Source organism: Prinia subflava, chromosome 1 (genome assembly GCF_021018805.1).
Source record: "Prinia subflava isolate CZ2003 ecotype Zambia chromosome 1, Cam_Psub_1.2, whole genome shotgun sequence".
In the NCBI taxonomy this organism is placed as follows: Eukaryota; Metazoa; Chordata; class Aves; order Passeriformes; family Cisticolidae; genus Prinia; species Prinia subflava.
The window spans coordinates 21,964,726-21,981,860 of NC_086247.1; the positions used below are offsets into that span (position 1 = coordinate 21,964,726).

Consider the following 17,135-nt stretch of genomic DNA (forward strand, 5'->3'; position numbering starts at 1 on the left):
GCAGGGTAACTTGTGTGCTTTGGCACCACACACCCAAGAGCCCAGCGCCGGCACTTTTCACCTCAAAAGCTTTCCCGTGTCACCCGAGGCGGCTGAGGGGAGCAGCTCTCCCGTCCTGCCGTGACTGACTTCAAGCTTCCCCTCAGCACTGCTCTGCAGCCGGTTGAAGACCTTGACTTTCTGAGGAGGGGCTGGGTGCCGCTGCCTCGCCCGGCGCACACAGACGGGTGAAAGCCTCGGCCGCCCGGCAGTGCTGCCCCGAGGCCACGGGGTGGCCGCGGGGGAAGAGCCGCCCTCAGACGGCGGTGCTGCCCTGGGCTGCCCTTGCTCGGCGGCGCAGCGCCCAGAGCCGGAGGACGAGGCGCGGGGGCGGAACGGCACCGCGGGGGTGCCGGTCCGCCCGGCCAGGCTCGCAGGGACGCCCCACGGGCGGGGCGGGTTCCGCGGGCGGACTACACCTCCCGGCGTGCCCCGCGGGCCGTCGCCGCGCGGGGCATGCCGGGAGCTCGGCAGCATCACGGCCTCCATGATCTTCCCCTCCCGCCGGCGCGACAGCGCCCGCTCGTCCCGCGGTGGGCGGGGCTTTCTCGCAGCCGCCGCTCTGAGCGACGTCCACGCCACCCTATCAGCACCGGCTCTGGCGCGGCTGTAGCCAATGAGCGGCGCTGGCGGGCGGGCCCCCGCCGCGGCCGGAGGTAGCGGTAGTGGCGGCAGCCGGAGCGCGGCCGTGGGAGGGCGCGGGTCCCGTGTCCAGGGGCGGTGAGGTCGCTCGGGAGCTGTGCGGGTCCGGCGGGGCCCGGGGGCTCGGTCAGCGGCCCTGGGGGGCCGCGGCGGCGAAGGCATGGAGCAGGCAGCGCCCAAGAGGTAAGGACCCTCCCCGACGGCCCCTTCCCCGCCCGGGAGCGGTGGCATGGCCAGGGGGAGGCCTCGGTGCCGGGGTCTGTCGGGGGCTGTGGGACGGGGGCGGTGCTGAGCCTTGCTTAGCGGCCGGAGGGCTCTGTCACGTGGGGAAGGGTCTTCTGTAGGGTGGGTGCCGCGAAATACACCCTCTAGTAAATACACCCTCTAGTAAATGCCCCGGTGGAGACGAACCCTTGGGGGTTGCTGGAAGAAAATTTTTAATATGAAGTGAGGGAAACTTGGTCGCCAAGCAGAGTCCTCTCTGGCCTAGGAGTCTCTCACTCCATAGTTCGGGTCTGTGGCAGGAGCACACACGAGTAGTTCTCTTTTCAGGTTGGAAAGTGTCCTTGTGCTCTGCTGCTGGAGGGATGGATGCTTGTGGGGGTGGGCGTTGCATAGTTGCAATTGCAAATCAGGGAGTGGGAAGACGCAAACTCCAAGAATATTCCCACAGTAGATGTATTTTCTCAAATATGTAGATTCTCAGGTCATAGTAATTACTATGCACGATTTAAAAAGTAGTGTATCAATTGACTTGTTAGTGCATAAAGTACTTTTGCTTTGTGTTACTTTTAATTTTAGTCATATATTTCAATTGGAGCAAGCCTTTCTTGGGTATAGTTGTACAGACTGTAGTTGTGTGGTGTACGTAATGTAGTTACATGGTTCACATATGTATTTACTGTCTTTGAGCTCTGGTTTTACTTTTGTTTCCTGATTATGAAAAATCTAGGGACTACACAATGTAAAAAATTGTGATAAAGGATATTAGATCAGTTTTTACATTCATCTTTAAAACCTCTACATTCTCCATTTAGAATCTTTAACATTCTTTAAAAGCAGCTTCCTGTGGGATGAGAGGACTTGAGAAGAATGTAGTCTTGAACATCTGATGATTTTTTCTCCAATGACACATCAAGTGACAGTACTACTGTGGAAAACTTTGAAGAAGAATTAGTTTATAGTTGCTGTCTAGGGTGGTTTTAGCAGGCAATGGGGTAAGGAGGGACAGGCCTACACTGTAATTTAGGCTGACAGTGCTGCATATCTCAAATGAAGGAAGGACAGGCACCAGCAAAACTTTAGGAAAAGAAATGGAAATTTCTGAGGAGTTATCAATGCCACGAGTAGCAGTGGAAACCTTGGGATCTGATGATATCACAGGACTGAAAATCAAACTGTGGAGTTAGCATAACCTGCCTGATGTTTCAGGGAAGATGTGGCATTTGCTGTAGCTTTATTGCCTAGCTGGATGTGTGTGTCTGGCCTAACCGAAACTAAAAGATGTTTAAATCTTTGGATTAGGTAATAAAAAACTAGATGTGGGAATGTCTAAACTCTGGCATGTTTTTATATTTCACATGTTTTTTGAGGCCTGTTTCTGGAAATTTGTGATGAGAGTTCAGATTTGTTTCTTTAGTGGAAGAGGAAATTTGAAGTCAGTTTTTTATAAGCTATTAACTCAGGTTGTTTTTTAAGATTTGAAGCAAATTCTTCATGGCTGTGTGTAACATCTCCTTTATTGGTAGTTTTGTACAGTTTCCTGATTGCTGGTATTCCCAGCTATTCTAGGTCACCCCTTTTTCACCAAGTCCAGAAGAAGTGCAGATTATTTTTTGTGGGCTGAATTTTTGATGCTGTCATTGGATGCAATAGTGGTTTGAAATGGACAGTGTTTACTTGGCAAAAGAAATGTGAACACCAGAATTGTTTACTTTGATACCTGTTGTCCACAGGAGCAGTTACTGAGAGCGGTCTATTGGCATCGTGTGTGTGGTGCAAGACCTCTATTTAGAGATAGCAAGAATTTAATATGTAACTAAAAAGCTGCATGGATGTCCTAACGTCCCAGTGTTGCCTTAGAGGTTTAGGGCACTTTGATCTCCACTTCCTTGTAGAGAAGCACACATTGCAATTGTCTCATGTGTAAATCTGTAATACAGACCTTCAGAAAGTAGCAATGATGATGCCCAAGTGACATTCTAGCCCATTGTGACTTTTCAATGGAGGTGCTGTCAAAATAATTCACTTTTTTTCTTTGACTAATGTATTGCAACAGCAAGACAAGCTTTTTAACAGAGAATCCTTTCCAGAATATTTTTTACCTTAAAAATAATTCAGAGTAGATGTTCTAGTCTTATGCTGAAAAATTTGTGCAGTAGTTGACACAGTGTTTTCTTGCATCTGAATCACTAACTGTACTTCAGTTGTGCTTTGTAGATTTTTCTCTCACTAGAAAGGAGATTTGCTCTTGAAATAGTTACAAAATTTGCCTCTTAGTGTTGTAATTTTCCTTTGTTGTTATTGTTGTGTTTTTCTGTATCTTTGGCAAGCTCACATGTGAGGCAAGCTCACAGGTTGCATGCAAGGGAAAAACAAGGGAAAAACAAAAGAGTTATTGACAGAATTTTCTCAAGCACGTAGTTTTGAGTTTTGCCCCTCTCCTGCATGCTGCTGCCAGATGAAGGGCTGCTTCACAAGCATGGAAAGTATTAATGAAGATTTTCCAGTCCTTTCTTTGAACTTGAGTTTAATGTTCACTGAAAAACACAAGTTTTCAGATTTTGTGGGAAGAGGAAGAACTTGTTCTTAGAATATGAACTGTTTGTAAAAAGAGTGTGTTTTTAATGTTTGTGTCGATGGATGTGTTGGTAATTGTCAAGCTCCTCCTGAAAATGGGGGACAAAAATATTTGGGCTTTATTTGTAGAATGCTAAGTGTAAGTACAGTGGTGTAAACTGTCTTAATTTTGCTTCTACTTGTGCAAATGCTGTGACGCAGAATAAATGTCTCAAGGCTTCCACATGCCACCTCTAATTCAGATGACTGCAGTGATTTCTCCTACTACCTTCTCTTTTAATATATCAGTATAATTGATCCCAGCCATTCCTTTTAAATGTTTCAATGTGCTAGTTCTTCTGCACAATAAACCACATATATTCATGTTTCTTGGAGCAGCTGTCCAGTTTTTTGTAACTCATGACAGTAATTGATGGCTTTCTACTCTTTCTTCCAGCTTTATTTTTATTTTTGATCTTTCAGAGATTTTTTTTATCCATATCTCTTTAGCACATCAATTTATTTTGTAAAATCTATGTATACTGACTATAGGATACTATATTCATATTTTGGTGTTTTTTTCATTTTTGAAGAGGAAATCTCTTGCTCTTTCATGGTGTAGTTCAAATGCTGATCTTTTTGCTTGGATGGGGTGCCTCTTATATTTTCTAGGTTTTCCTTTTCTAGAATTTTACTGATGCACTCAATGGCAAATAAGATTCTGGTCAGACTAGGAATTAATGATTTCTCCTGTGAACTGGATTTATAAAAGCATAATTTTTTGCTAGGATGTATTTTTCTTGTTGAGACTAGATGTTATGTGCAAAGTCAAAGCTGCTCAGAACAAGAAAATCCTTTTGACAGGTCTTTCCCAGAAGTGTAGTTTAGTTAGTCCTTCTGGTTTAAGGAACAGATTCCCTTCTGGAAGAACTCTAAAATAGCTCATAATCACTACCTGATAGTTTAGATTCTAGAGAAAAAAAAAAAAATTTGGAATGACTTTGTACCCAGGTTTTATACTGAACATCTCTGCTTCTCCTTTGGACTTATATATATGGTGATATATATGTATGCACACACACACGACACTTGTATCCTTTGGCCAGTGTAAAGTAGTGTCTTGATTTACTGATTTATTTGTTCTGTTTTAAATGCTTGTGTTATGAAAGTAGAGGGCGACTGAGGGAGAGAGGAATGAGATGCATTCTGTCTTTCTCTCCTGTTGTTCTTGTGCCCTTTGTCTCTTCATTTTTGCCTCGTGCCCCCTCTTCTCCTTGCCCCCTTCTCCCTGCCATTAAGAGCTAATGCTGAGGCTTTAGATGTGTTTCTCTGTCCCAAGATTGTTGCTTGCTTTTAACCAACAGGAGATATTTCTGGTCTCTTCTTGTATTCTACTTGGTGCTTTCTAGCCAGTTACACCGGTCCCTGCTTCTTCCTTGTTTCTCACAGAGTTTTCATAAATGCTTTCTGTACTGCAGCCCTTGAGGGTATATCGCGTGATGTTCTGTAGTGCAAGAGCTGAATATTCTATTTACACATCTAGAAACAGAAATCATTAGAATGGCTGAGTCACGGGGGTTTTTCTGTGGTTCAAAGGACTGTGGTGTTGGTACCATCACTTGAACACCAGTATCTGCACTGTTACCGTGTGAAGGAGTGAGAGGTGTTTTGAGCAGGGTATTTGGGGATGACATTCCTGAGGCTGATGTACCTTTCTTACTGGAAATAGGTTTTGTATTAAGCTACCTTAGTGTTAAGTGTAATTTGGTCTCATGTTTGTGAGAATGGATAATATGAAAATAATTTTAAAACTATGGAATGCTTATTTCTTTGATCTCGTGGTTGCTTCTCAAGTACTCCAGATCATCTATTATCTGATGATGACATTGCTTTTGATCAGTTTCTGGCTGTTTGTGGTTGTGTCACTAACTCTTCTCAAGCACTCTCAATGCCTTGGCAATAATGGTGCTGTTGGAACCCTTTTGGTATGGATTTTTTTGTGTTTTCTTCTTTCTCATTTTAGCAGGTATTACTCTTTCGATGAGCAGGTGGAAGTGTCTCTTTGTGGGCATCTCCAGTCAGGGAGATGTATGCTGTACTGTATGCTTTCTCTTTTCTTGCTGTTACTAAAAAGTTCAGTCCCTCTGCTTTTCTGTTTAGTACATTTTCTGTTATGCAGCTCTTTGACCGAGAGACTCAGCTGAAGGTTTTGCTTTTTATTTTTCAGGGCTCTGCTTATATTATAAACATACTGTGCATGGCATTTTTTGGTGGCAAGAAGGGAATGATGGCAGCAACTTATTCTTGAATGCTGCCTTTAAGGCTGCATATAATCTGTTCAGAGAGGAAAAGAATTTGCAACAAAGAAGCAAAATGAACGATTTATTACTTTAATATCTACCTGCAAAGTATTTTTTCCTTTTTGATTTGTCTCAACATATGCTTGTTCAGTAATGAAATATGTGCTTTTCTGCGAGATATAAGTTCTGTCTTTCTGCTTTCTAGTGTCTACCCAGCAGAGAGAGTGAAAAAGAAAAGAGTTTTGTTCTTGTAGGCCAGTTTTGCAGACATTATGTGGCTGTTTTCATTTGCATTGTTTGTTGTTTTTGTCCATGTTCATGAGTTATGCCTTTCCTTTGCTGTGAAGATTTTTATTTCCCTAAACACTCAGACTTTCCAGCTTCTTGACTGTTTGCCATAGCAAACTGCATGGTCTTTATTGTAGTTAATGCACCTTTCCTTACTGATTGTGGATGCTTTTTGTATTCATGTAATTGCTACATCTGTGAAATAGTTCTTTGATGTATAAATGTGTGCACCTTTGTGCCTTCTCCTCGCCTTGCTTCCCTTGTTTAACACCAATCCATATGACTTGTGTGCCTTTACAATTACTTTAAATTCTTTGCTTTTACTTAGATTGTTGGCAATTACAAGTCTCTTTTGACTCATGAGTTCTCTCATTGCTCAGTCACTTCAATTTTTATTAATTTCGTATATCACAAAATTGCATCTCCTAATATGAAGGGTTTTTTTTCAGATCACTGTTTCTGTTCATGCCCTCCTTCCTTCCCCTATTTTGTATTTGTTTCTAGAAAGTGTTGTGGGATAACTTACTTTCCATAAGTTCTCAATGATCTGTTGTTCTTCAAAGTTTCCTTTTTTTTTTTCTCTTTTCCTCCTCCTGCATATGGAATACATTGTCTGTATTTAACACTACAGCACCAGCTATTCTTCAGCTCATCTTCTACTTTATTAGTACCCTTGGCTGTCATGTAGAGTCAGCTTGTTACTTCAGTCTTGCAGCACAATTCCCTGTAACTTTATGCTGAGGGATTTACATGTTGCAGCCACCTGTCCTGCTGCAATGTGTGTGTGGTTATATTTTCCTGTGCTGTGCTCGGTGTTAGCTCCAGTGTGAGCTTGCAGCCCAGTTATGTTGTGAGATTTGCCAGGAGTCTGGGGGCCTGGGTGGCTGGGAGTGCCAGAGAACAGGGAGAGGCTAGGGCTGCTTGTAACAGACAACAAATGGTGGGGAAAGGGGGTTGAAAGTGCTGGAAGAAATCATAGGGTGTTACTGAGTGATTTGAGACTGTGTGAGAAAGAACTAAGGGCAAAATATGGTGGTGTTATGTCATTAGAGATTGCGTTGCATCCTGTCCCTGTGTGCATTTTCAAAGATGCAAGAGAAGCTGCCCCAACAGCTCTTACAGTACTGAGCTTTTGGAATTTCAGTCTTCTGCTGCTCTCTGGAAAGTGCTACCATATGGTCCCAGAATCATCTGGGCTTCAGAATTCTGCTTTTAATGACATCATTCACTGGCTGATGAGGGATGCAATTTAGAAACTGAATACTTCATGTGGGTGAAGGATTGGTTTATCAGTAGAGAGCAACGGGGTATCCTCTAAGCAGTGAGGGGCCTGTGTTTGCATGCTGACTCTTTTTCAAGGGAAGGTAAGACTTTCCTGTATTCTTTCTGTTTCCACTTCAGCAAAGGAGGTGGTTTGAGGAGTGAATTGGTCCTGTACTGCTTTGAATTGAACAAATATTAATGGGAAATTGATAATGACAAAAATTGTCATAACTTTCTTCATCCTGTATGATAGTTGACTAAAATTTTGTTGCTATTCATTAAGTATTTTCATTGGAATATATTTTTCTTTGTAATAATTTATTCAGTCTGCTTGCTTGTGTGAAAAGTTGCTTGAGTTCTTTCTTCTCTAAACAAATAAATAACTTTTGTCTTTCTTTTAGCAAACTGAAAAAACTGAGTGAGGATAGTTTAACTAAGCAGCCTGAAGAAGTCTTTGATGTTCTGGAGAAGCTTGGTGAAGGGTAAGTACAGCTATTTTCAGGGGCATAGGATCAGAGGGAAAAATACATAAAGCATATGTTGGAATATTATGTTACAGAGAAAGTGACTGTGAATGTCTTAAGGAATGCCTCCATAGGCAAGTTTTACTACTAAAGCAAATGCATGCATCAGATTTCCACACTTTCCCTTATATATTTAGGCATTTTTGAGCTCTGTTGTTTGTTAACACAGCAAATGTACTTGCACCTGTAATGGAATTAGAAACTCTAAATTTTCATAAAGATTTCTTCAGCCTTGATAAAGCATTCTTCTGCTTCCTGAGGTCCTGGTAGAACTGATCTTTTTCAGCCTGAAAAACGCTCAAACTTCTGCATGAGCATATGGCTTCTTTGCCTTTTTGTGCATAATGGAAATCAGGAGCAGTTGGTCTTGTTTTTTAAAAAGACTGTCTCTTATTTTTAGGTCTTATGGTAGCGTGTTTAAAGCAATACACAAAGAATCTGGACAAGTTGTAGCAATTAAACAGGTCCCTGTGGAGTCAGATCTTCAAGAAATAATAAAAGAAATCTCTATAATGCAACAATGTGACAGGTAGGTATGACATTCTGTTCCTTGTCTACCGGTCTATGTGAAAATGTATTTACTTGTGAAAATAGCTGATATATAAGAAGCTGCAAACTTTTTAATGGAAAGTAAGTTGTCCAACATAGGGTTTTTAATTAAAGGAACCACTTTGTGGACCTCCTGCTCTCCTTGGTTTGGATTGAAGGAGCACAAGTAGTGTACATAACAAAAACTGTTGAAAGAATAAATACTGGCCTCTGCTTACAGTTCTCCATGCTTGCTTCACTTGCACTCCTAAGGCCAAAGGTTACGATTTCCTTTAAATGTCTTAGACTTTGTGAAATTCTGAGTTACCTGTTTCAGAAGATTGATAGAGGTCTTTGTAGCAGAAGATGAGTGGCTAGCAATTAACTTCCAGAAGAGTATTCTCTTGGCTGCCTTTTTCCTGCAGGAGCATCCCTTTTAAAAAGTGAACGATCTTGTAAAAGTGCTGGTGGATTGTTACCTTACACTTGTTCACAAATCTTATGACTGCAGGTCTCGTGGAAATGGAAGCCTTGATGCAAGGATGCAGGAATTACTTAGCATTTTCTGTTGTCTGTGGAGTTTTGGGCTGGAACTTCAAAATCAGATTTATTAGTGGCAGTCTTTAAGCAAATATGATGTTTTGTTTGTTATGTAATCACATATCAAAAAAATGTTATGTGATTGCAGAGCACTTGATGTTTTGAGAAGATAATCTTTTCCTGATTGATAATACACTATTGTTGCTGGGAATACTAGCATAGTGTAAGTCTGGTAAGAGATGGTCACAAAAGTCAGTGGGTTTTCTTTAGAAGTAATATAGCCTTCCTCACTTCATAGATTTATGAAGATCAATGTATCATGCTTGTAAATGGTAGACATTTGGACTAGTTAGGAAGAGGCTGACCTACCTTTCCTTCTGAAAAGGCAAATTCATTTAGTGCTAACAGTTGCTTTTAAATAAAATAGTTTTTTGATAGTATTGACCTTTCTTTTTGTAAAGATAGAATCAGGTTGCAGGAGGCAACCATGAGTCCTCTCTTCTTCTAGTATCAGTTGTCTTTATGAAGATTGTTGTTGCCAGAAATGCTGATCCTAAAATACAGTTCCTTGCGCCAAAACAAAATCATTTTTGAATCCACCCCATGATGTAGGTGTTCTGATGAGAAACCACTGTCTGAAGTCTCAGTATCTCACTTCCTGACTTTGTGGGAGATAAATGACAATTGAACTGTAGCCTTCTTTATTTTATTTCGTACAAAGAACCCCACCTCCAGTCTTTTATTTCCATAAATACGCCATCTAATAACTTATGAAGGATGATCCTTTTTATGTTTACCACATCTGTTTCTGCCTTTTGCAAGTGACTCCAAGGAAGCATTATGTCAAGTGACAAACTGATGAGTAGCAAAGTATTATGTTCTGTTTATGACAATACTTTCACTTCACATGCAGTGCTTCAGTATGAAAAGCATTTGCAAATCCAGAAGGCTTCAAATCAGCACTAGATTCTCTTTAATGTGAAAGTCTAGCTCTTTGCTTGAGATGAGTTCATTCTTGCAAAACTGGGAAAACATGGTTGAGTTTCCATGTTATTTTGCTCTGGAGAGAAGAAAACAAGGCAGTCTTTTTAAGAAGAGAAACATTCAGGAGAGGCCTTAGAGGAGGGAAAAACAAAGCTTTTTATCAGATGACTAACATTTGGGAAAACTATGTCTGTATTTGAAGATTGCTGGAAACATACACATAGTAGTGCCTTTATAATTTTATTAAGTAATCATTATTTGCTTTAAAAAGGCATTGGTTAAGCTAATTACAGATTTAAAATGTATTTGTTGCACTTGCTCTTTAGCTGTGTCAAACAGTTTTTAACAGGTGTGCTGATGGTTTTCTTTTTTTCTTCTACTAAGAATTCATCTATTTATCTAATGGTTCTTTTCCCCTCTAGTCCTTATGTTGTCAAGTACTATGGCAGCTACTTTAAGAACACAGATCTCTGGATTGTTATGGAATATTGTGGAGCCGGTTCTGTTTCAGACATAATTAGACTGCGTAATAAAACGGTGAGTTGGTTTTTTTTAAATATGTGTAGCAATTCTTAAAATCAACTTGTGAATTAAGATTGGAAGTCAGAATAAAAGCTGGAGTTACAAGACAAGATCTTGGCTGATGCCAAAGGGCCTTATCTGTGCCTTGGTTCCCAGGAAACAAGCTCATGCAGTTGCTGACTGTCTGTGCATTCCTCTGAGGAGTGAGAACCAGCAGAAGCAAATGCTTTTTGAAATACAAAGATCTTGGGAATTTCTTGAACATTACTGCTTTGTAGAAGGCAAAACTGTGGCTTCTTTCCCCTGCCCCTTCCACCTTACAGTCTGTCAGCAGCCACTTAGCTGCATAGTTTGGAAACAGGCGTAAAATTGTCTTGCTCTCACTCACTAATTGGAGAGCATGAGTAGTAACTGGTGTTACTCAAGGAATGAGAAGGGGAAGAGATGCCAAGTAAGGAGTGTGAGAGGGAACCAAAATGAGGGCTGTATGGAAGTGTCTTAATGGACTTATAACAGCAGTAATATAGAGGAAGCCTGTAGGAAGCAGATTTTGTTAGTTCTAATTATGAAACAGCTTCTCTGAGGACTGTTTTCTTGTTGGTGTCAAACAACCTTGAATTCTTTTGAGTCCATTGTTTTCAACAATGGGCTGTAACATGAGGTATTCTTTTTAACAGCACCTGCTCTGAGGTGACACTACTTGGTGGGCTTCACATTTTGTAAAAAGTCCCTGGAATGTTCCTTGCATCTTATTTGGGAGCAGAGGGGGATAGTAAAGGAGAGAAAAGCAATGTTTAGGTCTAGAAAACAAGACACAAAGGAAAATGGGATCAGGTTTATTAGGAAGTGGAGGTGATGTCGAGACCAAAGGGAGCCCCTTTGAAAAACGTGGCTTGCATCAGGGCTGCTGTAATGTTGAAGTGATGGCTGGGGAAAAGCCAAAGCCAATGTGAGATTGCTGGAGTTCTGCAAATCTTTAAAATTGATGTTCTTGGTGTTATATATTATCCAAGGATCAATAGCTCCAGTAAGAAATGGCACAAACGAATCCAGAATTTAAAAAAACAAAACAAACCATAATCCATAATCCATTTAAAACAGAATTTAAGAAAAAAAAAGGGAGCCAACTTGTTTGTGCATTGATAGAAAATGCTTGAATTTTTATTTTAAAAATGGTGTGCATATGAATGTGTGTGTAGTTACATAATATCAGACTATCTGGTTTTTCTTACATCTGTTCGAAGATGTTGACATAGTAGATAGATTAAAGATTTGAGGGGAAGGGATATTGGAGTCTTGGAGCAAGTGCATACTGATGATCAGACAAACTTCCTCTTCTACTGCTGTTTGTGGTTAAGGGCAATATGATTAAATAGCATGAATTGTATTTTAAGACCCAGTATAATCACTAAATACATAGATAACCAATGATAAAGCTTTTGTAAAGGCAAGTCATGGAATGCATGGCTTAATAGGGTTATGTAAAGGAGTTGGTGAGGACGCAATTAATGCTGGCTGTTGTAAAGTTGGTTGGATGTGCTGAAATGTTTATGGACAGACTTCCATGCCAGAGGCTCTTCAAGCAAGTACAGCTGTAATCTAGAGTAAATGGGAAATTCTGTCATGGGTGGGTAATTGTTTGTTTTAAATATAAAAAAGAGGGCGTAGATGGTCATTTTTGGCCTACTACGTGGGTCTGTGCTATCTTGTTTCAGAAAAAGTGTAGAAATACTGGTGAGAGAGGTTATATTCCTAGTGGTTGAAACTGGGAAAGACTTGAAAGGCTTTGTGGTATTGAGAGAATAAGCACAAATAAATGTGAAGAAATATATTTGGCTTGGTTGGGAAGGCCAAGTCTTTATATTCAGGTTCATGATCACTTCAGCTTAACTTTTAGAAATAGTTAAATAAGTTGAATAAGTAAAGTGGTTGTCAGAGATTACAGTGGTACCAAGGACATAGCAGAACTATGGAAGTTAAAGAAAGTAACAAGGGTGATCAGAAGTAAAGACTACTTCTATAGAAGCAGATACCAGATGCATTTGGATATTTCTGTGAGGAGAAGAGGTACCTGGAGGGCGACACATGGTGAAAGGTTTTGAAAACCGTGTGTAGCACCAAGGAAGTAAGATATGGGTATCTGTTTATTACAAAACAAGAGATCACTTGAGACAATAAGTGCAAAGCAAAACCTTTTCTTTGCACATGAGAGTCATTGTATAATTACAGAAGTTCTTGTAGATACTGAGAGTTGTTTTCAAAAGGCAACTAAGACCTGGAAAAAATGACTGTGACTGTGTCACAGTGGACACGGAAAGAACCACACGGGGACACGCTGGTGAGCGAAGCAGGAAAAAGGGCGAGTTTATTTACAAAACTCAGTTTTATACATTTCCTATGGGGCTTGAGGATTGGAGGATGGAATTCCACCTCTCAGTCCACATTGGTCAAGCTAACTGTCAATCAACTTTCTCCTCCCACCTAGAAATATGTAAACAATGAAAGACAGCAAAACATGGTCAGTGTTTATAGTAGAAAGTGTGATAAGGTGAAATTTCTGACTCCAATATGAAGAACATTACAGAAGGCTTAGAAAAGTCTTCAAAACCAAAGTGACAGTGACTGCACTCAAATGGGTGATGACTGGAGCAGGAAGTCCCTGTGCTTCAGATCTCTAGGAAGGTGAAGCAGACAACTGTCACAGTTTACTTGGCATGTACTTACATTCAGGCAGGCTACCAGGCTGGACAAAATTTCCATTCTGTTGTAGAATAGGGAGTGTTCTAGTGCCTATAACAAAAAATAAGCACAGCAAATGTCTCCATTTCTCCCTTGCTATGGCTGTGTCTTGCAAGTTTTGGAATAATTAGGAAGAGGCTTTGGATGTGTTTGAATTCTCTTGCTCTTTGTGAAACAGTGACCTGATCACTCAGACTGTGTATGATGGGAAGCTTGTGACTATTACAGGAATGAGGCTACCCAAAGCACTTGAGCATTCTGTTGATGACCTTACATTTTATTTATTTATTTATTCATTCATTCATTAAATGGTTTTGTAATAAGAAAATAAATATCTTCACTTGCAAACAAGGAGAGAGTTGTTTCTTATTTTGTCAGAATATTTACTGTATACAATCAGACACATAGAGTTATGTATTCTGTAACTTTCCTAAATTGTCAAATGAAGACTGTGGCTGGGCCAAGGAGAAGTTTATTTCCTGCTTCTTCATATTTAAGGAAAAGAAATTGAGAAAGTTGAAGTAAGAACCCTTTAGGGCAGTGGCCATTAGGATTATCATTTGGACTTGATCTTAAAGGTCTCTTCCACCTAAATGATTCTATGATCATTATTAAGTCATAGGAAAAGGTGGATTTCTCCTCCTGTTTGGGGAGGAAACGTTAATGTGTATTTGCCCTTGTTGCTTGTCTCTAAAACGAAGAATTTATTGATAATTTTTTTCTGTTTTTTGTGGTTTCCCTACTTTTTCAAAAATTGTATTTGTCTAGAAAGGGAACAACACTGGGCTTTGTTCCACTGTTCTAGTGGACCAAAACCAAGGGAAGCAGTCCAAAGTTTGGATAATTTTTAGTGACTGTTTGGCACCTATTGATATGGAGAAGTTTTCAGCTTGGCAAGAGCAGGCTCTTGTCCAAGAGGACTAAGCCACTAATTCGAAGGGAAATGGACCCCTGCAATTCTGCCTGGACTCTTCTGTGCCAGGCAGATCAGCAGCACTTGGGCAAATTCATGGTGCGTGTTAGCTGATCTGGTGTGTGGTGTTCATCTGGGGCAACAAAGCTCAGATCTAGTTTTGTCTACTTTTCTCAGAGACTGGTTTGGGAGGTGCATGTATGTTATACATTCAGACTGGGTTGCTGCCAGGAAGAGCAGTCCTGCTGTTGTCCTCCAGCCTGACTGATGTGTTCCTCCTGTCTGTGCCTGCAGGGTGATCTTCGATAAGCTTGATGATATGGTGGGGGAATTTCCTCTCTGTTCTGTCCTCCCCACCCCCTCATGAGCTAACTCTGGACCTACTGTGGCAGCACAATGGCTTGATCTGATGCGGGAATGAGCAGTGAGGAAAGGGAAGGAGGAAATGTACGAGACTGACTTCCAGTGTCAATAGAATGAGATAATTACAGCGTGAAGCAACACTCTAAAGCTTACGGGCTGCTCGTAACATAAGGGAGAATCTTTACACATGACCAGCCTTGTCTCTCTAATGATAATTAAGGATGCATTTGCTCATCCACTGGTCATGATTAACTGAGTCATTCTAATCCTGGCTTTTTGGGGACCAAATTCAATTGGCTGAATCATACCAGGTAGTGGCTGTGTTGTAGGACTATCAGACAAACCTGTTTTATTTGGGTCAGTATTGTAAGTTACAAGTGTTGGAGTGGATAGTTGCGCAGATGCTGTACAATTGGGCCCAGAGATTGTACTTTTTGTATCTAAAATTATTTCCTTTACATGCCATTTTGTCAGTTGTACATATATAATGCCTCATGTACTCTTAATGATTAGCTTCTGCCATGTTTTCTTAGCTTTTTTCCATGTATTTAAAGTCCACTTAATCAAGTAAATAGTGTATTCAAATCTCTGGATGCTGTATTTAAATGTCCTACTGGATTTGCTTGCTCTGTATGTTACCGTGGGGATCCAGGGTAAATCTTTGGTTATCGAGTCTAAAGGCATCTTGCCCATAAGGATGTTGTTTTGCAGTTTTAAGCACTCACGTTTCTCAGTAATTTCGCAGTTGAAATGGTTCCAATTTGTGGGCCTTTGCTTCACTGAAGTACCTGTGATTATTAGCTGTAAAGCAGCTGTCTAGGGCCTAGTACCTCTTATATTTTTTGAGTAGTCTGTTGCAGTATAACTTCCTCAGGTGAGCCCACATGGATTAATTAATACCCAGACACTCCACACACAAAGACTGAAATTTCTTCTGCACTGGCTCACTTGCTTATCTGATCTTGGTGTCCATGGACAAGTCCATCCTGGCTGTGCTGCTGACCACGTTCTGTCAGTGGGGCTTCCAGGTGAGAATTGACTCAGTGAGCTAATCAGCTGTGTTGCTATTCAGACTGATCTTTAGGCCAACATTGTTAAATTACTTTTCTCTGCAGCCAGGCTGAGGAAAAGGAGGAAAGAACTTGATCACAAATGCCCTGGTTGCCTTATTCTGTGTTTAGCTTTACAAAGCAGGGTAGCTTATACTAGCCTCTGCAGTGCAGTGCTGAGATTATTCAGTGCTTGTCTAATAAAATCCTTACTATGACTCTGAATGATTGATTGTTACATAAATGTTGGGAAGTATTTTTCCTTAGTTCTTTAGGGTAGCATTTTAAGTTCCTTAAAAATGGGTTGTACTGTCTGACTCTCAGAATGACAGACCTTTCATTCAACTGTATTCATCTGCTTGGAAATTTGCTCATGAAAATTACTTTTTTTCCCTGAGCGGAAAAATCTTTGTACACCAGAAATAAGATGCATGTTGTGTGTTGGATAATTTTTATGAAAGAAAAGGAAGTTTGAGCTGCCCTGGTATTCATCCATTTCCAAAATAACTACGTATGTATTACATGTAAATAACAATTGACCAAAAGCATTCAGAAATGGGGAAGTTTCAAAGGAAAGATTGGCCATGAAGCATCCTCTGATAAATGTGCTTTGGGATACACTAATTGTCCTCTCTTCCCCCTTTTTCTACAGTAGCAGATCATGCTCACTCAGTGAGGAATAATATGCTGTTAAGTTATACATCCTCTGAAGTCCAGTGTTTATTTGTAAAATACTATAAAAATTGCTCTGAAGACAGAATTATCTCTCCCCAAAGTTTATGTGACCTCTCTCTTTCCATTAAAAGAAATACTGTTGTTAACTTTTGCCATGAACGTCTACAAGTCAGTTCTAAGAAGAATTTGATTCCTGGATGATTTCTGTAGTTTTCTACAAGGACATAAAATGTTGGAGTTCATTTTGTGGGCAGTCTTAAAACTAGCCATGTAATACTAAAGTGCTCAGTATCACACAATTCATTTACCTTCTGTTTAAAAATTTACTTCTTGGAAGAAAGCTTACAAAATTCTACTTCAGTGCTAATGGCTGTATTTGCTGGGTTTCAAAATGCTTCTATTTGTCACTGATCTCTTTGCAGTCACGTCACCGCTTAAAGATGAGAGAGACTATAATATATTGAGGGCTAGATGGAATTTTCACTTTTTTTTCTAATCTGCAGACTGGCTAGTTGCACAGTCAACAGATTCCCTTTGCCTCCTCACCCATATTTCAAAAAACAAATCTGTGAAACTTTTGGGAGACTAGCAGAAGCTGCATCTGTGATTTGAAGTCAGTTATTCATTTTTCAAACTGAGCTGCTAATGATTTTTTGAATAAAAATTTTTGAGGTATTCAATCCAAGCAGCAGGGGGTTTTTTCCCCTCTTGTAAATAATTTTCAGTTAGTGCTAGTTTTAAATTGTTCAAACAGTAAAATGACCATGTAAACATAGAATATGAAGAAATTTATAATAAAATCTTGCAATAAAAGGTAGCTGTTTACGTGACTGTTTTATCAGGTCAGTCATCCACTGGTACTCTATACAGCTTGCATCACAAAACACAAAATCTTATTCCTGTTGTAATAAAAGGTGGAAGTTTAACCCTATTGCTTCCCCACAGTGCTCTTTCTCAAAAGAATTCCATCATTGTTTTCCTTGCAGAG

General features: G+C 40.4%; 1 protein-coding gene across 1 annotated transcript in view; it reads left to right on the top strand.

The window, feature by feature from the left end:
• The first annotated feature begins 207 nt into the window (after window positions 1–207).
• Window positions 208–17,135, top strand: part of STK3 (serine/threonine kinase 3) — a 120,330-nt gene continuing 103,402 nt past the window's right edge. Inside the window, exons 1-4 of the mRNA XM_063390368.1 lie at window positions 208–864; window positions 7,712–7,792; window positions 8,235–8,363; window positions 10,309–10,423. Of these exons, the coding sequence (XP_063246438.1) occupies window positions 842–864; window positions 7,712–7,792; window positions 8,235–8,363; window positions 10,309–10,423 (348 nt within the window). The 5' untranslated portion in view covers window positions 208–841. The remainder of the gene's footprint in view (window positions 865–7,711; window positions 7,793–8,234; window positions 8,364–10,308; window positions 10,424–17,135) is intronic.